Below are 11,095 nucleotides of genomic sequence, written 5' to 3' on the forward strand. Positions count from 1 at the left end.
AATTAGGAAAACTAATATTTAAATTTTTAAGATTTTTTTATGATTTTTCAATACAGGGAGAATGTATGTAAATTTTTTTGATAAAATAATACTAAATATAAGGAAAGCAAATTTTAATTTTTCTAATAGCCATACACTTTTAAAAAATCACACTACTTTTTTGAATGATTTTGGAAAATAATTTTCGAGGATGTTAAAAGCAAATTTTTTTTTTTTAGATTTTTATAATCCTTATTAAAAGGTTTCAAAATGAATCCAAGCTTGGAATCAACTAAATTATGTAAAAAAGATATAATAATTCCAAATCACTGCTATAGTAAAATGAGTATCCGTCAGAAAAATATTTTAAATCATAAAAGAATTAAGAAAAAGCGAAAACCAAAATCTTCACAAAATATTTTATTCAATAAAATAGCACCTATTTTAAAACAACAAGACAGATTTGAAAGTTTGAGATCAGTTACATCAGATCAGGTGGTAAGTTTAAATAGCTACATCCACATTATGCTGGACGAGCATTATGCAGTAGACCGATTCATGAGCACAGCATATTCATAAAATAAACCTTATAATTACTACGTTCACTCGACCTGTGTAAATAATTGATCGAGTAAATAGATCAGCACTTTCTGAACTGATCTTTTTCTCAGATTGATGGCTTTCTGACTTTCTGTAGTATCTGAATATTTTTTTGGTAGAATCTGTAATAAAGACATGTACAAAAGAATTATATATGAGTATATATGTAAAAATAAAGATAACAAAGATAACAAATAACTATATTTTACCGCATATGTATTTGTAACATATACTCAAGCAAAGTACTAAAGGAACATTTTTTTAACATAAAATTTTAAACAGTGAATTTAAAACCGTAATAGCTCATTCATGTTATTTTCAAAACATGTAATTTTTAGTTTTGAAATCTACTGCCCAAAAATTTTTATCAACCCTTACCGCTTTGCATGGAGGGTTGAATGGGTGAGAAATGTTATCCTTGAATTTTATATGAAGTTTAGAAGCGTAGTAAATTATTTTACCACAAATTTGTAGTATCTTCTAAAATAATTATCTTAAGGGCTAAAAAGAAGGCATCTTAAGTTTTTGAATGGTATGAGAAAATTTTCAGTGAGTTGATTATTCAAATATCTATATAAAATATCTTGGCCCAAAAAGCTCATACGGAAAATTTTTGTAGCTTATTTTCAAGAATGATTGACATTATACTTTTGTTGAGTATATTATACACATACAAGGCATTCAAAAAGTACAGTCCAAATAGTCCAATCACTCGAGAAAGCAGCTTTGTTAAGAAAACATTTAAAAAAAAATTTATATAACGAATTGAAAATCGAACACCTCGGTTAATTCTCTGGGTGAAATAGGGGTCAACTAGAAAATCTTAAATGAAAACCCTCATTTTTTGCCCCTTTGGCCTCAACAATTGTTTTTGATTCACTATAATTAACGCTACAATCGTAACAATCTTTTTCGTAATTTTTTAAATTACGTAGAACTATGAAAAAAAATAGTAGGTTCATTAGCTCATTTACATGAATTTATCATGAATTTTATACTATTTATATATGAAATATATCAAGGTATATTAAGTTTAGTTCCAAGTTGGTAAGGCTTAAAAATATTAATGCTACCAACAAAATTTTGATATAGGTGTTCATAAAATCACCTAATTAGTCCATTTTCGAACTAATTATCTGTCCGACTGTCTGTCAACAAGATAACTCAAAAACGAATAAAAATATCAAGCTTAAATTTTATTGCGTGCTCAGGACATCTTTATACAAAAATAAACAACTTTTGTTTCAACAATTTTTCGTTAACATCAATGTTTATATTATATAGGAATATCAGTTATCTGTGTGTGGCTATATAAGAATGGCTTTTTTTTGTTTACTTACATGATAATAAACAAACGATTGCGTAACCAACACTGTCTATACATGGTATTTCAACTAAAACTCAGTCAATTGTTTGTTTTCATTTTTAAACTGGTTTTAGCTACTGCTATACAGCCATTAACAACAAAACATTTAATGTACAATGCAAAAAAAACAAGTGAAACCAAACAATTGACTGAGTTAATTGTTGAAATACCAAGCATAAATAGTGTTGATTACTCTATCACCATGCACACACATATACAATTTATATAATATATACCATACAATTTACGCCTAACTTGCGCCCTCACGGGTAAACAGTGATGTTTACGAAAAAATGTTTCAAACAAAAGTTGTTTATTTTTTTATAAGGAACATTTTTTAAATTTAAACTTTTGTTCTATCTCTAATGATTTATAAGATTTGTCCAACTGACCCATAGGTCAGGACCCAATTGACCTATGTTTCTCATTTACGAACTCGACCTCACTTTTTACGTCCTGAGTACGCTGTAAAAATTTCAGCTTGATATCTTTTTTCGTTTTTGAGTTATCGTGCCCACAGACGGACGGACGGACAACCGGAAATGGACTAATTAGGTAATTTTATGAACACCTATACCAAAATTTTGTTGGTAGCATCAATATTTTTAAGCGTTACAAACTTGGGACTAAACTTAGTATACCTTGCATATTACATATATGCATGGTATAAAAATGCATAAATTGAAACAAAAAAATCATGCTTATTTGAAGTTGTTTTTTTTCTAGCGTTATTAACGCTATATACCCAAAAAATTGTAAGTCCAATAAGCATATGCATGATAATTTCATGTAAATGAACTAATACTTTACTATTTTTCATAACTCTGCGCAAGTTTCTAAAAATTACGAAATGATTTTTGCGTTAAAAAAACACTAATTGAAAAAAACTATTTTAAATTGCATCTGCATGACAATTTCATGGAAATTGGAATGGAACTAATACTATTTTATGATTATAGTGTTAACTAATGCGAATTGCAAAAATTTTGAATTAACATGACCTATTTTAACATGAAGAATCTGAATTTGTAATAAAAAATTGGATTTTCATTTAAGATTTTGTAGTTTACCTCTGGGATATCCCATGAGATTACGGGAGAGAAGTGGGTGTTTTCGTTTCGATTTTCATCGATACACCATTTACAAGGGATTTTTCCTGACGCATCCTGTATATATATTATCAGTATTCTTTCTCTAAGGGGATGCAATTGGAAAAAATTTTGGCCGCCAAGAATCCCGCGTTCAAATCAAATTTTGGCCGATTTACATTAAACCTATTTAAAGATAACGATGTTTTTCTATTATTGTTTTAATAATTCTAATTAATATAATTTTTTTTAATAGATAAAATTGGAAAGACATAATGAAGATACTGAAGATGACATCGATATTGAAGAAGCTAATTGTAATGATACCATAATGCCTTTGCCAAACTCAAATGACACTAAATCTACATCTGCCATTGATGTATCGGACTCAATAGATAATGTATCACGTTTTGAAAATGCACCACTTGAAGAATACGTTTTCTTTAATAAACTAAATATAACCGATGATGAAAAATATTATCTGCATGAATTTTTCGAAAATCGTCCTTCAAAAACACCAGAACGATATTTAAAAGTAAATAACATGTTTCTTTTAACATACATGTATATATACATCTATAAATTATAACAGATTTAAATATATCGATTTAAGATATTGAATTTTGTGTAACTCAATATAATCAGAATCAAAAAGCGCTAAAACATTCAAAGAATATCACACAATACTTATAGCCTTGTAATTGGTCACAATAAAGTGGACGAAAAAAGAAAGTTTACCCGTGAATTTTGTGTATAGAGTATAGAATTTTTAGAACATTCTATGTTTGAACTTTGACTTTCTTAAAAACCTTAAAAACCTTTAAACCTTTGAAAATGTACCATCTAGAAATGGCAACAGAATGTGATCCAAGATGATTGAGAAGAACAATAAATCACGGATCATGATTATTAATGCACATGTCTTAATATACAAATAATATAATATCCTGGCGCGTATTTACAACATAATAATTGCCATTTAATAAATATTATTTAATAATAGGGAATATTTATTCAAGTATTTTTTTTTTATATTTTTAATTCATTGTTTATACACCGTTATAACATAGTAAAAAATATAAATTTTGTTTAAAAATGCTGTAATTAAGTGTAAAAAAATATTTAAAATAGATATTAATTTTAAGATGTTTTAACGCAGTCCTTTTGGCGCTTTCTGTTGATGACGTATTAAAATGTGAGCTGTCATTTGGTGACAGTTCAATGTAATGTTTACCACAGGTGTAATACCCACGTATGTAGTAATTATAGTATATAAACATGGTAATACCATACAAAATATAAGTAATTAATACCATACATTATGTCAACAAGTCTTACAAGCCACATACTATGACGTCACGTTCGTTTTAAAATTAATTAATTAATTTTAAGTAATTAAATAGATATTAATTACTAAAATAATGATTTAGTTTAAATGTCCAGCCAATAAAGTTACGGAAAAACAAGTGAAAACAAACAATTTACTGAGTTAATTGTTGAAATACCATGTATAGACATTGTTGATTACACTATCACATTACACATATACCTTATACATGTCACACATACATAACTGATAATCCCTTACTATTAATACATACTATAAAATTTACATCTAATGTGTGCCCTCGTGAGTAAACAGTGATGTTTACAAAAGTTGTTTATTTTTTTATAAGGAAAATTTTTTACATTTAAACTTTTGTCCTATCTCTAACAGTTTACAAGATGGGTCCCACGGACCCAAGACAGACGGACAGACAACCGAAAATGGACTAATTAAATGATTCTATGAACACCTAAACCAAAATTTTTTTCGTATCATCAATATTTTTAAGCGTTACAAACTTGGGACTAAACTTAATATATCGTATATATTTCATATATACATGGTATAAAAATATTTGATCCAAATTTAAATTTCATGAATATTCCCTATTATACTTTACTAACCTGTAATACATGTCTACTTCAAAATATGTATTCTTTACAAATAAAACAACATCTTACAATTTTTAAAACTTTCACACAGAATTAATTAAATAAACAGTAACTATTGAAGCAACTGACTTCCGTCAATACGATCATGCGCATTGAATAACATACTCTGTTATTCTGTTTCTCTGTCAGCTGTTTGAATAATGTGTTTGTCTTTGTTAATCATCTCTTTGAAGCAAAAATGTACGCAGAAACTTTGATCTACCCAACAAAAACTATCAAAATCCTTAGTTTCCGAAAACTTTTTCCATAAGAATCGTGAAAGTTGCTTTCATAATTTTTTTTTCCATATCGATTTTGCTCAAATGATTTTTATACCATGTATATATAAAATATACCAAGGTATACTAAGTTTAGTTCCAAGCTTGTAAAGCTTGAAAATATTGATGCTACGAACAGAATTTCGGTACAGGTGTTCATAAAATCACCTAATTAGTTCATTTTCGGATGTCTAACAACACGATAACTCAAAAATTCGTAGCGTAAGAGCTGCATTACCTAAGCGAATGGGCTCAGAGATTGAAAAGAACCACATTTTTCAAAATTTTCTGAAGAAAAAGTCACAAGAGTACTTTTTTGCTTAAAACTGACCAAAAAATACAAAAATATTTTTTTATTTTGAAAAAATTCTAAATATTGTACTTTGCGTATAATTTTTTTTTTACAGATTCGTAACCATATTTTAGATTGTTGGGAAAATTGTAAACCGAAATATTTAACAAAATTATTAGCACGTAAAAATTTAAAAAATTGTGGCGATGTAAATAGTATTGGAAATGTTCATACGTTTTTAGAACAAATTGGAGCTATTAATTTTGGCTGCAAACATATTAATTATATTAGACCTTTAGACAGCATATTTTCATCGAATGAAAAATGTAATCGTTTAAGTAATCAAAGTTTAAATAAATGTATACAAAATGAAGACATCAAAAGTGAACCCAGCTCCAACACATCAAGTCCTATCCCACGACTAAAACGTAATAAGAGGTTTATAAAATTTGTTAGTATTTTTCTTATTTAAATCAATAGCGTCATCATAATCATGATTTATAATTCACCCACACTCGTTGGCTTTCGATACAGTATACAAATTTATATTTTCGAAAACTCGACAAAATATTAATGGGTAAAAATAATATGCTCTTGGGTAAAATCACGACAAGACAAAAAAAAAAAATTGTTAAAAAGATCTCCTAAACTTTATGATTTTTGTTTTGGTTATTACTGATTCAATTTAACCTGGCAAAGAACATAAATAAACATGACAAAACATTATTTTGCATTACAAGATATTAATTTTTTTCATTTTAATTAATTATGCTAATCTAACATCTACAAAGCAAAGGTGGTAAAAATTTACACGATACAAATTAATTTACAAGACAAAATTAATTCAATTTTTTTTTTCGATTTTGATGATGTTACTGTCTTGATTCATTGAATATACATATATTCATATAAATGTACTAAAAGTTTTATATTAATTTTTAGAATCGCGAAGAAGGTGGTTATACTTTTACGCATGATGAAACTGGTGATATAATTGAAACGACTTTTATAAACAGAGATGAAGCGCATCTACCAAGAAAACATCGAAAACCAACCATTAAATTAATTTCTTGTCGATCTTTTACTGCAGATACTCCAGTAAGTTTTAAGTTCTTATTTCAAATTATACATGTAATCTTTTTGTAACCCGTACTCAAGACATCATAATTAGAACGCTTATTGTTATATTATTATTTATATTTCTGAAGATTCTCTACAAACAAAAATAACTTTTTGACAACATAATATCTTTAAGTATGACAATATGAGAAAACCTATATTACAATTTTCTTAGAACTTTTAAAGCATACAAGGAACTCAAAAAGTATTTTGCAAGAAATCCAGTATATGCATTTCTATGTAGAATTTAAACTTTTTTTAAACATTATAACAAAAACTTATTATTTGCTATACCAACACTTGTTAGAATGTAGTTTTATAGATTCCCGGTCGAGATTTTTTTAACTAAAGGTGCATAACGTGAACGCAAATTCGGTACTTTCGAATAGTACGTAAAAGCGCATTCTAAAGATAAATGAAACTTTCGAATGCAATCAGTTATTAATAAAATGTCTAAAGCGAGTGTCGAATTTGCTTTGACAGGAAGTAACTTAATTAAAAAATTCTCGATCCTGAATCCGTAAAAACTTGTTCAAAACTGTGTAAACAATGGATAATTTATATATGGAGAGGTGCATAAGCTTTCGAATGCATATATTGATTTTCACGCAAAATAATTTTTGCACCCACCGCATGAGTTGTAGACGTTCTCGATTAAACCATTTTACTCGGAGATATAGGCTATTTGAAATTTCAAAAATATTTTGAAATATTTAGAGGAGCGATTTTTTAAATACGCTTTTATTTATTTTTGAAATATCAAATTTTTTGAAATATTAAAAGGAGCGATTTTTTAAACACGCTTTTATTAGCTTGCCATGTATGCATGTATATACTAGCTTTATACCCGCCCGCTTCCTTGGGTTTAAAAGTAAAAACCACCGCTTTATAGCCTCCACCTCTCTTGATGTCACTCATCGCCCTTTCATAACACTTGAAAGGATTGTTTTACGCAGCTAAACCATTGCGATCACCATTTTGAACCATACATTAATGATTTCTGTAAAAATTTAAAATAGTAAATGTCAGATTAAATTAAATTTTTTTTTTTTTTTAATCATTAAAAACCATTCGCTACCTTTTGCGTGAAAGCGTAACAAACAAACAAACAAAAAATTCTTACTTTCACATTTATAATATATAGGGATGTATGAATGTTATGGAATCTTTTAACGTAATTTTCCCCAACTTGTAGACGTCTCATTGACTTGAAAATTTGCACTCGAATCAATATAATAATTTAATAACTTTATCCTAGTATTCTGATCATAATTACCAGGATAAAAGATCGATAATCTTATCTTTATTACTTTAATAATTTTATCTTGAAATATAATTAGTTCACCTCAACAATGAGATGGTTTAGTGGTTACTGCTCTTCATGCGGAATATTATTAGGTCGAAACCCATCCATTCTTAGAATAATCCTATATCCATCCATTATTAGTAATATCCGTTATTATTTTTTATTTTAATTTACTTTGTTGCTCAAAGATTACACCATGATTACACGACATTAAAACAAGAGTACACGAGATTAAAAATAAGAAAATAAATTAAAGTTTAAAAAAAAACACAGTTTAACAATTAAAGCCTGTTGTTTGTATGTGTGTGTGTTTATACTATAATTTATTTGATTGCAAGTGCTTTACGTGTGCTCTTCACTGACTTCTTATATATGTAATAATATTTCCTATTTTTTTTAAAAAGGTAATTATTGAAGTTGCTAAATTTACTTTCTATGTGTTCCGTGCATCAAAAGAATAACTTAGTTTATGAATATTTGATACTACTAAGGGAAAGCTAATTAATTTCTGTTCGATTTTGATTAACATTAATATTTATTTTTTAGGCTCCATACATTGTAAAAATTGACATATCAGCATTATTATGCATGGATTGGCATGCGCACTCTTCATTCGATGAGGTCATAGGTCTAATCGGTGGTATTTATGACCAACGTTTAAATATTCTAAAAATCCAACGTTATGTACCATGTGCAACCGTCACAAACAGTCACGTACATTGCGATATGTGTCCCATATCACAATCATTAGCCCAAGAGTCAATTCTTAATGGCAATTTACAAGTAATTGGTTGGTTTCATTCACATCCTACATTTAGTTCAAATCCATCTGATCAAGATATTGAAACTCAACTGAATATGCAAAGGTGGTTGGAACGTTCATCGTACAATGATTTACCATTGTTTGTTGGAATTATTTTATCACCATTTACATTTTACAAGAATTCAACACATGCATCAGATTATCAATGCATTTTGGTAAAGTCGGAACCGAATACAGATGGTCAGTTAGTTCCGATTCCATATAAATTTCAAACATCAATTATGTCCAGTGATATTAATGTTGAAAATTTGATTCAAAATTTAAAATCACTTTTTAATGAACATAAATTAAATGAAATTGATTTGTCATCACCGTACATATTTGACACTTCAATTACATATTTAGATAAGGTAATTATTTTATAAACTTCGTTCGAGCATATTTTTTGCATTAATTTTTGTTCCTGTAAAAATAATTTTCATCTTTTTATATTCTTTATAAATACAGAATGTGAACGTAGGCATCTAATCATATTAAAATAGTGAAACCTTGATTATGGATATTCAGAACATGGTTTCACTATTTCGTAATTCCGAATAATTGCACCTTCATATGTTCGCTTGTTCTTCCATCAACATGTTAACTAAAAGACTAGTTTGGTGTTTAGATCTAGTTTACTGAAATTATTAGAATGTGGAAAATGGGTCCACGAGTTCTCCAAAACAAAACTAAAAGATAATAGAAATTTCAACCTAGGGCTTGATTGGCATAAAAAAGGCGTCCTGTTAATTTTGCACCTTTCCTAACTTCTAAAATATATTATGGGTTTATATATTTTTGGAGTTTGTAAGATATATGTGTGTGGGTGTCAAACTCATAGAAAGGCGGCCGCGATTTTATACACTGAAGTTACTCCGAAAAAGTCTCTTTATTATAAATCTTTGTATGCCACAGACTCATTAGATCAGAAATACATGTTTTCCGAGCGTTATAGTTATATCGCTTTTATGTAAACCGCCATGGTAGATTTATTTTCTAAGTTTGTAATTTAACTGGATGTTAGGGCGTATATTACTGGTTTGGGCTTACTAATGTAACTAGCTATTTTTTACTTGTCCTCTTTTCACAGTGTTTATAGCGCAACAAATAACATTGTATGCGCCAAATTTACTTGTCGAACTCAAATGTATATTGATTAGTGCGTCAATTGATAAAAGTATATACTGCATACAATCTCTTGAAAGAAAAAATAGCAACCGCTTAGAACTGTCAAGTGTAATACTGATAACACATAACACAGACGTGTATTTCTATCTAGATTGATAATTTCTCAGCATATTTAGCAGTCGCCATATTGCCTGTTAAATTTATGCGTATAAAAAAAATTATTTAAACAATTTGTACATTTTTATTTTCAGATGTTAATCAGTACAAAATCAATATTGTCGAAATATTGTGAATATATTGGAGAAGCCAATGAAACAATTATAAAAGAGATTCAAAATTTAGTTCCAAAGAAAACCTAAAAAACGTAACTTAAATTTTAAAATTAAATAAGAAGTGGCTAGAGTACTTCAAATGGAAATACGTAAAAATAAATTTTCATCAACGAATGTATTGTTAATAGTTTTTGATTTTTCGTATATTTATTGGAAATTAATAAGTCTTAATATGATACAAATTTATACAATCAAAGCTCTTGGTAGTTTAGACTTTATCAAAAATTTTTTATAATGTATTTAGATAGCAAGTAAACACTCGTTTGCATACGTTTTGGTTGTAAATGCTACTATTATGTTAAATTTAATAATGAACTTATAAATTCTTAAAATACCATTACTATTTAATTATTGATGCATTTTAAATATTTTTTATGGCCTCTGTAGTTTTTTCTTTATGCTTAAAATTTACACTCCAAACTAAACTAAATTTGATAATGTTATTTACTTTATGTAAGAAATTTTTTGTAAAAATATTGCTTTCATGTCCTTAGAGGTTAAAATATTTTATAAAAAATTTTTGTCACAGATATCTTAAGGATCCACTGCATTGTTACGGCAAACGCATGTATTAGATTGTAATAGGCAATCAGAAACCATTTTTCTTGAAAATCTTAGAATAAACGGCAACCAACATGGTTTCTTTTTGGTTTTTGGCCACCTAAAGTGTGTGTTTTCTACGCCAATGAAATGGAGCGAGCTTTAATAATTAAACATGATCCAACGATTTTATTGTTTAGGTCTTTCAAATATGAAAAAAACCGTAATAGAAGAAATAAATCTATCTGAATGTTAGTGCTCAATAAATATAAAGATTCTAAAATTAAA

At 27.9% G+C, this 11,095-nt stretch overlaps 1 protein-coding gene across 1 annotated transcript; it reads left to right on the forward strand.

Annotated features, from left to right (window-relative positions):
• Nucleotides 1–236: 236 nt before the first annotated feature.
• LOC123305290 (histone H2A deubiquitinase MYSM1-like) lies at nt 237–10,376 on the forward strand. Its single transcript, XM_044886973.1, has 6 exons — nt 237–477; nt 3,290–3,568; nt 5,696–6,031; nt 6,523–6,678; nt 8,552–9,178; nt 10,187–10,376. The coding sequence occupies exons 1-6, from the start codon at nt 250–252 to the stop codon at nt 10,292–10,294; spliced, it is 1,734 nt and encodes a 577-aa protein (XP_044742908.1). The 5' UTR covers nt 237–249; the 3' UTR covers nt 10,295–10,376.
• Nucleotides 10,377–11,095: the final 719 nt, after the last annotated feature.

The sequence above is a fragment of the Chrysoperla carnea genome, chromosome 1 (assembly GCF_905475395.1).
Source record: "Chrysoperla carnea chromosome 1, inChrCarn1.1, whole genome shotgun sequence".
In the NCBI taxonomy this organism is placed as follows: Eukaryota; Metazoa; Arthropoda; class Insecta; order Neuroptera; family Chrysopidae; genus Chrysoperla; species Chrysoperla carnea.